Source organism: Carcharhinus amblyrhynchos, chromosome 18 (assembly GCF_965287045.1).
Source record: "Carcharhinus amblyrhynchos chromosome 18, sCarAmb.v2.hapA, whole genome shotgun sequence".
Lineage (NCBI taxonomy): Eukaryota > Metazoa > Chordata > Chondrichthyes > Carcharhiniformes > Carcharhinidae > Carcharhinus > Carcharhinus amblyrhynchos.
In genome coordinates this window covers 39,108,525-39,122,482 of record NC_137341.1, presented here as the reverse complement: position 1 = coordinate 39,122,482, position 13,958 = coordinate 39,108,525, and the positions used below count along the sequence as shown (strand labels likewise).

Here is a 13,958-nt window from a genome sequence, read left to right as displayed (position 1 = left end):
GTTCTTTTGCCAATCCCCTTAACTCTAAGGATTAACTCCGGTTACTGACTTCCACTAGAAGCAACGTCTCTTTATTTACGCTATGTAAACTATGAATTTTGATCACTTTTAAATAAAAGTTCTCGCAACCTCCTCTGCTCCACGGAGAGCAGCCCCAATCTCTCCAGTCCCTCCACGTGATGAACGACTTTGTTTTTCAATTCATTCCCCACAGATTTCGGTGAAGGGTGGAAGTTCACCACTGGTGTCACTGGAGTGTGTCTCCTGCAAAGCCCAGGCAGTGTACGGAGTGAGCAAAAGCTCCTATGTTTATCTGTCCGGAGGTTGCAGCAACTGTGAAAGCAATCCTCAGTATGTGGTAAGATCAAACACACGTCCTGGTTCCAGTTTGGTACAGAGTTAATACGGTGAAGTTATCACCCACGGGTGTTTTTAGTCAAGTGACTATTTGCCCTGATCAAACTGAGGACTTCCAATGCTCGGGAATAATATTCAACATTTGACTAGCAATTCTTGATATCATAGAATCAATCACTATTGACTCTGCCCCCACGATGTCCTTACCACTGCCTGTATGAGTTGTTTAAGTGTTTAAGTTTTATTTATTAGTGTCACAAGTAGGCTTACATTAACACTGCGATGAAGTTATTGTGCAAACTCCATAGTCGCTGCACTCTGGCACCTGTTCATGTACATTGAGGGAGAATTTAGAATCATAGAATCCCTACAGCCCAGAAGGAGGCCATTCGGCCCATCAAGCCTGCACCGACAACAATCCCACCCATGCCCTCTCCCGTAACCCCAAGTACTTACCCCACTAATCCTCCCCGACACTAACGGAGAATTTAGCATGGCCAATTCACCTAACCCAGCACATCTTTCGAACTGTGGGAGGAAACTGGAGCACCCAGAGGAAACTCACAGACACGGGGAGAGTGTGCAGACTCCACACAGACTGTGACCCAAGCCGGGGATCGAACCCGGGTCCCTGGCACTGTGAGGCAGCAGTGCTATCCACCCTGTTCTATTTTCCCAGACCTCTGCAGTTGGCAGAGCCAATCACTGTTGTTTTTGGGTTAATTATTGTCTGTTCCAGTGCTGTGGACTCACGTCCCAAAGCAATGGGGCACAAATGCCACCCTGCCACACCAAATGGAGGAGAAAAGTCCTCAGCTTCGGTTAAGATTGTGCACAAAACCCAAACTCAGGGCTGCCAACCCTCAGGATTGCCCTGGAGTCTCCAAGAATAGAAACTCAATCTCTCAAGCACGCGACTGTGAGGGAGGAAAACATAGCTTTGCTTCGCTTCATTTTGTTTGAATGCTTCCATTTATTAATTGCAAAAATATTGAAAACAGGAAACAAGGGCGGGGTGGGGTGGAGAGTTGTGGAGGGGATGGTGGGACGCAGGAGGTTACATAATGAAGGGCCCAGGAATATATCCAACCAGAGTTGGATGGCTGATGGCTGAGGTGCAAAGCGCATTGCACTTGTACAGTGCTCCACCCAGCTCTTCAAAGGCACTGCGTCCAATTTGGAAGAGCTTCTTGTAACTGTTTCAAACAGCAAGATTAAAGAAAAACACCATATGTGCTAGGAGGGGAAAACACAAGAGAATTTGGAATTTGCCTTACACACGCAAGAAGGGCCATTTTTGTTCAATAACACTGAGATTTACTGAGGCCACGAGGGTCCCAGGTCTGGACATGGCAAGAATTTAGGGTAGAATTTTCTTGTTCCGTCCGCCACGGGAATCATGGCGGGCAGGACACGGACCATGCAAAGATCTGTTGACCTCGGGCGGGATTTTCCAGTCTTGGAATGAGCGTGGCCAGAAAATCCCATCCTCAGTATGTCTAATCCTTGTAACAGTGCTAATCAAAAAAGCCAGTTCAAATTAAGCCCAAATATGGTCCCCATATGAGGGTCAAACCAGATTCAAGCTGACAAGGCAGGACACGGCATGGTGACACAGTGGTTCCCAGGTTCAATGCTGGTCTTGGGTCACTGTCTGTGCGGAGTTTGCATGTTCTCCCTGTGTCTGCGTGGGTTTCCTCCAGTGCTCCAGTTTCCTTCCGCAGTCCAGGTTAGGTTGATTGCCATGCTAAGTTGACCCTAATGTCAGGAGGAATCAGTAGGGTAATTACATGGGGTTACGGGAGTAGGGCCTGGGTAGGATTGGGGTCAGTGCAGACTTGATGGACAAATAGCCTCATTCTGTACTGTAGGGATTCTGTAATGGATTCTATGACATGGCATCATACCTTAGGTTCAATTATACAAGATCCAAACTGACAGGATGAGGTGTTGCATCCCCTTGATCTGACACTTCATCTTTAGCCAAAAGGCCAAGATGAGCTTTGAAAAGCTCCATCAGGTAAAGCCTCGGTTTGAGCTCATTGGCTACCCTGATCCTCTACACTACCCTAGCCTGGCCAACCCACCATCACAGGCGTCATGTGCTGGTGATAGGCTAGCAATAGGCTAGCCTCGCCCTCTGCCTGATCTCTGTTTCACCTCTGCCAGATAGTAATCCTCAAAACTAATAGCCACAGAAGTCATTCAATCAACCCATAAAAATTGGTTCTTGTAATTTTCAGTGAGGAAGATCTTTGAACTCTGGATCTAATTGATAGGCCAAACCCCCAGATATAATTTTCAGAAGCCCAAATAGTCATAAGTTCATAAGTTCAAAATTAGGCCATTCAGCCCATTGAGTCTGCTCCACCATTCGATCATGGCTGATATGCTCCTTATTCCCATTTTCCTGTTTTCTCCCCATAACCCTTCAACCCATTACCAATTAAAAATCTATCTCACTCCTCCTTAAATTTATTCACTGTCCCAACATCCACTGCCCTTTGAGGTAGTGAATTCCACGGATTCACAACATATTGGGAGTAGTTTTTCCTCAACTCTGTTTTAAATTTGCTCCCCCTAAGCTCAGACTATGACCTCTCGTCCTAGAATACCCCACAAGAGGAAGTATCCGCTCCATATCTATTCCCTTTATTATCTTGTATACCTCAATTTGATCTCTCCCCTCACCAATGCCTTGTATAGTTTTCACCACTGATTCCTCCCACACTTATTCTGGGTGCTCACCGACACCAGGTTGGTGGCGACTGAACCATTTAACACTGAACCATTGGCATTTCAGCTTCCCCCAAGACCAATTCTACATTCCAATGTCTATTTCACCGACTCTTTAACCTGTTTTCTGTTCCGTTGTGCCAACAGTGGAGAGTAGAAAACTCGAAGAAGCAGCTACTCACCCTGGACAACGCCACCACTTCCACCGGGAGCACGGAAATGAACCTGGTCATGAGGCATGGGGTCCTGGAGGACGGGGATGGTTACACCTTTAGCCTAAACGTGACTGACCCACTGATGGAGAATGTGGGATTTGCGTCGATATATATCCCTCCGATACACCTACCGTCCGGGGGCAAATGTCTGATTTTTCCGACAGACAACATCAGCGCTTTGACGACCAGTGTCACGTTTACATGTACCGGTAAGCCTTACAGCGAGCAGTTCCGTCAAGTGTTTGAATTCCTGGTACGGGTTCAGGTGGCAATATTCCCAGTCATTCCCAATTGTCTTGGCTGCGTTCTGTGGATGCTAAAGAGAAAGTAACATATTGTGTAACCGCGTTTTTCTGCAACACTTCATTTAGAGTTGGACAGCACAGAAACAGGCCCTTTGGCCCAACTCATCCATACCAAACAGGTTTCCTAAACTGAACTAGTCCCAACTTTCTGCTGTTGGCCCATATCCCTCTAAACCTTTCCTACCCATGTACCTGTCCAAATGTCTTTTAAATGTTGCTGTTGTACCCACCTCTACCACCTCCTCTGGCAGCTTATTCCCTTTACAGACCACCCTCTGTGTGAAGAAGTTGCCCCTCAGGTCCCTTTTAAATCTTTCCCCTCTCATCTTAAACCTATACCCTCTAGTTTTGGACTTCCCTACCCCGGGGAAAAGACCTTTGCTATTCACCCTACCTGTGATGTGGAGATGTCGGCATTGGACTGGGGTGGGCACAGTAAGAAGTTTCACAACACCGGGTTAAAGTCCAATGGGTTTATCTGGAATCACGAGCTTTCAGAGCGCTGCTCCTTCATCAGGTGATTGGACAGGTGGATACGTGTTTGCCATCTTTGTGAAACCTACCTCTCCACTCACCTGATGAAGGAGCAGTGCTCCGAAAGCTTGTCATTCCAAATAAGCCTGTTGGACTTTAACCTGGTGTTGGGAGACTTCTTGTTGTGCCCACCTTATCTGTGTTCTTTATGATTTTATAAACCTCTGTAAGGACATCCCTCATCCTTCTACGTTCCCAGGAAAAATATCCCAGCCTATCCAGCCTCTCCTTATAATTCAAACCTCCCAGTAACATTCCTGTAAAATTTTATTTGCACCCTTTCCAGTTTAATATTAAGGACTATGTCAATATTTGTGTCTGAGTTTGTGTTAATCCAAATGTACAAACCTGCCCAACTCAATTTGATTTGATTTATTAGAGTCACATGCATTGGGATACAGTGAAAAGTATTTATTGTGCGCTATATAGACAAAGCGTGCCATTCATAGAATATATGAGGAGAAGGAAAGGAGAGAGTGCAGAATATAGTGTTGCAGTTACAAGTAGGGTGAAGAGAAAGATCAGCTTAATATACGATAGCACCATTCAAAAGTCTGAAGGCAGCAGTGAAGAAGCTGGTCTTGAATTGGTCAGTACATTTTCTAAGATTTATATATCTTTTTCCCAGCAGAGGAAGTTGGAAGAGAATATGTCCGAGGTGCGTGGTGACTTTGACAGACTTGATGCGTCTTGGTGATCTACCTAACACTGCCTTTACTTTCTGTAGGTTGGGAAACAAATGGCGTTCCTCTTGTGTACAGCTTCATCCTTACACGCTGTGGTGTGGGAGGCACTCACTGTGATGAGTTCTATGTGTACAAAGGTAGCAGGTCTGAGTACAGTGCTGTGCTTCCCCCTGGCTTCAGCTCAAACCAATTCATTGCCTACATTGCTGTCACTGTGCAGAACCAGGAAGGAGCCTCTGTCATCGCTGTGAACCGGTGAGTATCCGTAGAATCCCTACAGTGCCATTTGGCCCATCGAGTCTGCACCAACCCTCCTAAAGAACACTCTGCATAGGCCCTCCCTTCCACCCTATCCCCATAAGCCCATGCATTGATCATGGTCAATCCACCTAACCCGTACATCTTCAGACTGTGGGAGGAAACCGGAGCACCCAGAAGAAGCCCACACAGACACAGGGAGAATGTGCAAACTCCACATAGTTACCCAAGGCCGGAATTGAACCCAGGTCCCTGGCGCTGTGAGACAGCAGTGCCTCATAGCCACCGAATAGGTGATAGTAATTATATTTTTCACCAGACTTGATTTCTTTGTGAATAAGTAAAGGTGGAAATTATTTGATAAAATAATTCTAGCAGATGCTGGAATCTGAAACAAAATGCTGGAAAATCTCAGCAGGTCTGATAGCATCTGTGGCGAGAGAGTGTTTCGAGACAGGATGACACTTCGACCACCTCCCTAAATCAACCCCAGTCAGCCCGCTTCTACCTTCTTCCCAAACTCCCAACCCCAGTCAGCCCGCTTCTACCTTCTTCCCAAACTCCCAACCCCAGTCAGCCCGCTTCTGTCTTTATCCCAAACTCCCGACCCTGGATAGCCCACTTCTACCTCCTTCCCAAAATCCACAAATAGGACAGCTCAGTAGACCGATCGTGTCAGCCTGCCTCACCAAACTCATTCCTCCTATCTTGACTCCATTCTCTCTTGTCCAGTCTCTTCCCACCGACATCTGCGATTCCTCCGATGCCCAACGCCATATCAACGACTTCAAGTTCCCCGGCCCAAACCGCCTCCTTCTCACCATGGATGTCCAATCCCTCCGCACCTCCATTCCTCACTAGGATGGCCTGAGACCTCTTCACTTCTTCCTCAAACAGAGGCTCGAGCAATGTCCATCCATCACTACTCTCCTCCAGCTGGCTGAAAAAAGAGCTCTGACAAAGAGTCATCCTGACTCGAAACGTTGGCTCTGTTCTCTCTGGAAATTATTTGAAATGTTTGGTGGTGGGTTAAAGGATTTTCTTCTCATTTATCCAAAAATCTTCAGTCATTTAATACAAAATTATTGTGTTCACTGTGAGACAATGTTGGGTGATTCATAAGTAAGAACATTCTCTCATTTCTACTCCAAGGTGCTCGATGACATACAAGTTTCATCAACAAGGTTAAACTTCAGTGATGTTCCAAAGGTTTGGACTCATTGTGAAGTCGATTTGATTTGATTGATTGATTTTTTATCTGATTTGTTATTGCCACATGTATTGGCATACAGTAAAAAGTATTATTTCTTGCGCTATAAAGACAAGATTGTTCATAGACTACGTAGGGTAGAAGGAAACGAGAGCAAGTAGGGTTACCATCATAGGGTGTGGAGAAAGATCAGCTCAATATAAGGTAGGTCCATTCAAAAGTCTGATGGCAACAGGAAAGAAGCTGCCCTTGAGTCGGCTGTACATGACTTCAAACTTTTAGAACAAAGAGCAAAGAACATTACAGCACAGGAATTGGCCCTTTGGCCCTCCAAGCCTGCACCAACCATGCTGCCCGATTTAATTAAAACCCTCTACCCTTCCAGGGACCATATCCCTCCATTCCCATCCTATTCATGTATTTGTCAAGAAGCCCCTTAAAAGTCCCGACTGTATCCGCTTCCACTATCTCCCCCGGCAACGAGGTTCAGGCACCCACTACTCTCTGTTTAAAAAAACCTGCCTCATACATCTCCTTTACAAACCTTGCTCCTCACACCTTAAACCTGTGCTCCTTAGTAATTGGTTCTTCCCTGATGGAAGAAGGTAGAAGAGCAAGTGTCTGGGATGCGTGGGGTCCTTAATTAAGGTCCCAAGGTAGCGGGAAGTATAGACAGAGTTGGTGGATGGGAGGCTGGTTTGAGTGATGGATTGGGCGTAGTTCACGCCCCTTTGTAGTTCCTTGGGGTCTTGGACAGAGCAGAAGCCGGACCAAGCTATGACACAACCAGAAAGAATGCTTTGACTGGTGCATCTGTAAAAGTTGGCGCAGTTGTTTCCACCACATTGGATCAAGTTATTGTCACCGGAGCTCAGATTAGCTGACGTCTCTGCCTTGAGGTTTCCTGACTACATTTCGTCCAGTCAGATGGAGCAACATCTGGATCCTGCTGTGAGGAGAGGGTGAGGTGGGGAACTGGATTTAAAAACACAAGTGCATGCTGTAATGGGGAAGTTACTGTGGAATGGCATCGGTGAAGGTGAGATCAGATGGGCAGAAGAGCGTTTTCCATCCAAACTGATTTTATAATCAGATATAATTATAATCAGACGTTTTTGTCTTTTTATTCTGCAGGTGGAGGTCCACCTCGTTGTCAAACGAGGGGCATGCACACGGTGGGTCGTGCGTGGGCTGCTCTTGGAGGTTCCGGGAGTGGCCTAGTACTTCGTGTCGGTGTGTGTGCTTGATCCTGGACCGGTAGACGGGCGTCGCAGCAGCTCAGTGACTAGCACTGCTAGCTGTGCAGATACATGGATTTGGGCCTGTGTCTGTGGGAGTTTGTGCATTCTCCCTGTGGTTGCGTGGGTTTCCTCCAGGCGCTCCGGTTTCCTCCCACACCCCCAAAGATGTGCTCTTAGGCTGATTGGTTTACCAAATTGACACTATTCTCCCCTGAATCTGGCTAAGTTAGGGGGTCCATTCGTAGACATGCAGGGTAGAATAGGTGTAGGGTGATGCGGCAGCGTGGGCTCGTTGGGCCGAAGGGCCTGTTTCCCGTGCTGGGTTGTTCTTTGTTCTTTGTTCTTTGTATATCATCTTAATCTGAAGGATTTGAGCCAGATGTAAATATACCTTTGAACTCGGGGCTCTGTTTGTTTCTCTGTCCAAGAGTGAGTGTTTGGGGAGAGTGTGCATTGAAGCTGATTTTGGAGATAACACGTTAACTTTTTTTCTTGAATTTGTACTTTAGCGCGATATTAAATCCTCCATTACCATTGGTTTCTGCAGATCCGTTGTTATCAACATAACAAACACTCCGGAAGGGTTCCAAAGTCTCACTGACTGGATGAAGCTCGAGACTGAGACCAAACTGCAGGAACTGTTGAAACAGGGAGACCCACAGTCGACTGTGGAGTATGCCCTCGCCCTGGTCACAGTGCTCAATGAGGTAGTGGAATGGTCACTGACTTCCCTCACTTACTTATCTCCATCATTCTTGGCTGTACCTTCAGCCACCTGAACCCTAAGCTCTGCAATTTCCTGTCTAAAACCTCTCCAACTTTATCAGACACTTCTCAAATCCCACCTCTTTAGCTCACATCCTGATATCTCCTTCTTTGGCCGTTTGGGTCTGATTCTGCTCCTCTAGTGTGTCTTGGGACCTTAACAACACTCGGTAAATATGGACTTGTGGTGATTGTCCCTGTAAGGGCAGCAGAACAGTGCCCAGATCGGGGTAACCATTCTACACTCAGAAAGGGGAATCACCTCAGGGGGAGGAGTTTCCCTACGCACAAATATTCTAGGATTAGCTGCTGATCTACATAAATAAATCATTTGTTGTTCACCAATGAAGTCTCTGAATGTGCCTCATTACAGGACTGCAGCAATTCATGAAGGCAGTTTGCTACCACCTTCTCAAGGACCATTTGGGATGGGCAATAAATGATTTGACTTGATTTATTATTGTCACATGTATTGGGATACAGTGAAAAGTATTGTTCCTTGCAAGCTGTACAGACAGAGCATATCGTTCATAGAGTACCTCGGAGCGAAGGAAAGGAGAGGGTGCAGAATGTAGTGTTACAATCAGAGCTAGGATGTAGAGAAAGATCAACTTAATATAAGATAGGTCCATTCAAAAGCCTGAAGGCCACAGGGAAGAAGGTGTTCTTGAGTCTGTTGGTCAGGAGTCTTCAGGTTCCTGAGGGTTGCCAAATCTGTAAGAGATTGAAATAGATCATTGTTTGTGAGTTTAAAAGAGTTTGAGTAGTTTTCAAAGCATAGAATGAGAGTCAGAGGTAGAATTAGGGCATATGCTGGGGACAACTCGCAAGACAACTCGCCACCTCAGTTCAGTGCCATCTTGTTGAGAAGGCGCTGGAGTGTGGCAACTGGCCAGTGATGGCTGCATTCCATGAATGAACATGCAAGTCCTTGTTGCTGAATGAGATGGCACAAGTGATAATAGTGTCCAGTGTTTGTGTCTTATGGACCATCCTGTAAAGAGCATGAAACATTCAGTGATGCAGCAATGTTTAGTAAGCATCTGTCGCACATTTTAGGTACATTCCAGAACTGAACAACCTATGAGAAGCGGTGTCCCCACAGCCAGCCATTCTCGTGGTCTTTATGAGAAGCATCCAAAAGGGAATTAGACAGTTATCTGAAAAGGCAAAGTGTGCAGGGTTATGGGGAGAAGGTGGGAGAATGGCACCAAGTGAATTGCTCATTCGGAGAGTTAGTTCAGACAGGATGAGCCAAAACACCTCATTCTGCGCTGAGGTGAGGCTGTGATACCAGCTGTTGCCAAATAATGGGCAGCCTTTACTATATTGCCCATGCCAACTTCAAAAAGATTTGATAATCACTGGTCAGGTCCTAGGATACAAGACAATCTGCCATACCCCCACTTCACCATCCAACACCGCAACCTTTAACTTCATCCCAGGAGAGAGTCCTCCTGCTAATAAGTTTAAGCAGTATTTACCCTGCCAGTCCCCCTAACACTAAGGGGCAATTGAACATGGAAAATCAACCTATTCCACGCACATTTGGAGATGTTGTCTGCTTTTGACGAACCCATGAATCCACGTTGTTTGCTTTTGACTAACCCATGTCCATTCCATGTTTTAAAATGTCCCCTGCAGTACGAGAGGAGCAAAGTCCATGAAGCAGAATGGACAAATGAAACAATTAGCAGGATTAACATCCGCAGTAACATCACTTTGGCCCTGACGTCTCTGAAAGTCTCCACCGTGGATGACATCCAGCAAATCTCTGCGGCCTTGGCACAGTGTACGGTAAGAATCCCTCCATTCTCTACACCACGGTGCCTTTACTAACCCCAGCAAGTGAGAGCAGTCACTTGGAAATGCAGCCAGGGAGAGGAGTTAAGTGATTTGGGCACGTAACACCATTTTCAAGATATTAAACAATAAAACAGAAGGGGAAATGAGTTTTCTTTGACACAGTGAGTGTCTATGAGCTGGAACACACCAACTGAAAAGGTGACAGAAACAGATTCAATTGTAACTTTTGAAAGGAAATTACAAATCTTTAGATCAGGAGGTGATGGCCTAGTGTCGCCAAGCTATTAATCCAGAAACTCAGCTCATGTCCTGGGGACCTGGGTTCGAATCCAGCCATGGCAGATACTGGAATTTGAATTCAATAAAAAATATCTGGAATTAAGAATTTACTGATGACCATGAAGCCATTGTTCATATTTCTCATCTAAGCTCGGAGAAATGATAGCTGCTGCCATTTCCACCCGAGCGTAATGCTAGGAAGGAATGGACTTACACTGATCCTCAGAGTTATCTCTTAGCAAAGTTTGGCAGGAAACCTTGGAATGTGCTAAATGGAGTTATGGTGCAAGATTGGGAGAGATACCAATGAAATTCAGCCCACTGTCACTTCCCTCTTCCCTTTGTCCTCTCTCATCCACCAATTCAATAAATGCAACTAGAGATTTGAGTTACAATAATTATCCACCATTAGATTGGAAAGATATGAATTACAATAGTTACCCCTCCATAGGTGGGAAGAGATTTGAATTACTATAGTTACCTTACCATTTTACAGATTTTTTATTGCCTCTAATCTCGTTGATGCAGACTGGAAGAATCCTAGCAGGAGACTCTATGTTTGATGGTTCTGATACCATAGACAGCACAGCCAGTGTTAGTGACTGAAGCAGAGATTGCACCCAGAGTGTTCCACCCAGTCACTCCCACTGTGCAGGAACAGAGTGAAGTAATCGTTCAGGAGCTAGGAGCTTTTCCAAGAAAATCCTGACCCATGCAGGGTTCGGTGAGTGAGGCAGCGGAAGGAAAAAGGGGATCGGAGTGTGTAAGGAGAACTGAGACTATAGATTGTAAGTGGGTGTGGGGGGTGGATAAGCCCCAAGACAAGAGTAGCATAACGACACATTGGTTAGCACTGCTGCCTCACAGTGCCAGGGACCTGGGTTCGATTCCGGCCTCGGTTCATTATCTTAATGGAGTTTCCATGTTCTTCCCATGTCTGCTTGGGTTTGACTTTGACCAAGTCAACCATTGTGGGCAAGGAGGAATTTGTAAGGACTTTCCCTTGGATTAAACTAAACTTTCTATCTCAAGAGAAAGAGCTTGTCGAATGTCTGTGGGAGGAGCTGGCTCGTTGAAAAGAAGTGAGCCCCTTTTTCACTTGTTTCTTTTCTTCTGTCCTTGCTAGGTTATCAGCAGAGAATTAATTTGCAGCAAGTGTCAGAAACAGACGTTATTTGCCCTGGACAAGATGATAACAGTCCTTCAGAAGGAAACTGGACAGGGCAAAATGACACCAACCTCTATCGGAGACAACATCCTCGTCACTGTGGGTAAGCTCAATACTATACGGTGAATGGAAACGTGAGCAACATTGGAAAGTAATCGCAGGTCGAGATCAATGCTGCCCAATGCACTGATGTGGTGAATCGGACACAGACAGGAATTTTCCAGCCCCTTCCTCCTGACAGGATTTTCCAGTCCTGTCGAAGTCCATGGGCTTTTGAATGATTGGCCGTGACACAGTGGTTAGCACTGCTGCCTTACAGTACCAGGGACCTGGGTTCAATTCCAGCCTCAGATGACTTTGCAGACTTAGCACATTCTCTCCATGTCTGCATGTGTTTCCTCCGGGTGCTCCGGTTTCCTCCCACAGTCCTAAGGTAGGTTGATTGGCCATGTTAAATTGCCCCTTAGTGTCGGGGTGGCTAGTGAGGGTAAATACCAAGTGTTATAGGAATGGGGTTGGGTGAGATTGTGGTCGGTGCAGACTCGATGGGCCAAATGGCCTCCTTCTGCACTGTAAGGATTCCATGATTCCATGAATTCCAGCCTTGGAGAATCAGTGCTCCTCATTGGGTGTGAGAAATTTTACTTAGATGGACTTTGTACTCCTGCGGGAAGCCTATTCCATTGAGGACGGGATACCGCCCATTGCCACGTTAATGGTAAGTAGGAAATCCTGCAGGAGAAATGATCCTTAAAGTTAGAAAAAACAACATGGACCTGGCTCCATGGAGAAAGTGGAAGTATGGCGAGATATTTCTGTTGCTACACCCCAGCTGGATGCTGTGCAGTGATCACAGTAAGAAGTCTCTCAGGTTAAAGTCCATAAAGTTTATTTGGAATCATAAGCTTTTGGAGCACTGCTCCTTCATCAGGTGAGTGGAGAGCTAGGTTTCACAAACACAGATATAGATATCGTGTAACCTGCGATTATCCCTCTGTCCGCTCACACTGTCTATACCTGTAAAACAATTCTTTAATCTGTGATTATCCCTCTCTCCACTCGCACAGTCTGCACCTGTAAAGAATTTATTACCTGTAAAGACTCACATTCCGACCATTATCTTACAATTGTGTCTACATACGCCACTCCGAAAGCTCGTGATTCCAGATAAACCTGTTGGACTTTAACCTGGTTTTTGTGAGACTTTCTTATTCCCTTTGATGTTCTTGGAAAGCACATGATCCCAAGTTCATGCAGACAGCATGACGAAAGGGAATCATTCTCTCGCTAGCCTGAATGGAGGTGTTTGACATTTCAATGTGTTTGTTCTATAGGAGGCCTGATCGATATGACTAATCAGTTGGTTCCAGTCATGAGTAAGGTCACCAGCGCACCCACTGGCAAACCTGAACTGGTGGCGACAAAGGCCTACGACCTCTCCATGAGGTTGATGCAGATTCTGATGGGCACGCGAGTCCTGAACGAGGAGCCCTTGAGCGTGTCGGGCGCCAGGATGTGGGCTCAGGGCAAGCGGGCCGACCCCGGGCACCTGCTCTGCTTTGCCAACAGGTCGGGCTGCCAGTTCTCCATCCCGCCGTCCTTCAACAGCGTCTTCTCCAACCTCAGTGACGTCACGCAGGTCATGTTTCTGGTGGACTCCAATCCCTTCCCCTACGGCTACATAAAGAACTACACCATCTCCAGCAAAGTGGCATCCATCGAGTTCAAGACTGACAACGGGTCGCAGATCCCCATTGAGAGCCTGGATTCGGAGAAGGCCATCACCGTTACCATGTCGACCAACTCTGCAGTCAGAAACGTCACCGTCAACACAACAGTCATCGCTGCAAGGAGATCGGTAATGGTGAATGTCACCTCTGGGAACTTGAATAAAAAGGCTGGACTCCACATTCAGGTCACGTATACAGTTTTGAATGGTACGTATTAAAAACAGAGGGAATTGTTTGAGGAAAGAGCTATATTTATCACTGTATACTGCGGTTTCTGACTGTTGTTTCTCTTCCGATAATCCCAATTGTAGATTCGGGAAATCTCGCTGCCGATGAAGCCGAGGCCTTTATCCTGGTTCTCCTGCATAATTCGACAACCCCAAATGAACACAACTTCAAAGCCAGAAAGGAGATTACTTTGGAGTCCATGAGAGGGTCGGATCACAAGCTCTACACCTTCTTCTTGTCTCCTGAGTAAGCTTCCTTCAAATTTGCATATTTCCCTCAAAATCCATACAGTAATTGCTTCTAACTGTACTACAAGAATGAACAGGACTGACTCACGCTACTCATTGAAACATAGAACAGGGCAGGCGGTGGCACAGTGGTGTCATCACTAGACTAGAATCCGGAGACCTAGGGTAATGTTCTGGGGACCCGGGTTTGGA

The 13,958-nt window shown here is 46.2% G+C and overlaps 1 protein-coding gene across 1 annotated transcript in view; it reads left to right on the top strand.

Annotated features, from left to right (window-relative positions):
* The window catches only part of pkd1a (polycystic kidney disease 1a), a 211,401-nt gene that overhangs the window by 128,149 nt on the left and 69,294 nt on the right, over window positions 1-13,958 (top strand). Inside the window, exons 18-25 of the mRNA XM_080206859.1 lie at window positions 215-358; window positions 3,241-3,517; window positions 4,875-5,088; window positions 8,090-8,249; window positions 9,952-10,104; window positions 11,519-11,663; window positions 12,895-13,497; window positions 13,602-13,764. Of these exons, the coding sequence (XP_080062985.1) occupies window positions 215-358; window positions 3,241-3,517; window positions 4,875-5,088; window positions 8,090-8,249; window positions 9,952-10,104; window positions 11,519-11,663; window positions 12,895-13,497; window positions 13,602-13,764 (1,859 nt within the window). The remainder of the gene's footprint in view (window positions 1-214; window positions 359-3,240; window positions 3,518-4,874; window positions 5,089-8,089; window positions 8,250-9,951; window positions 10,105-11,518; window positions 11,664-12,894; window positions 13,498-13,601; window positions 13,765-13,958) is intronic.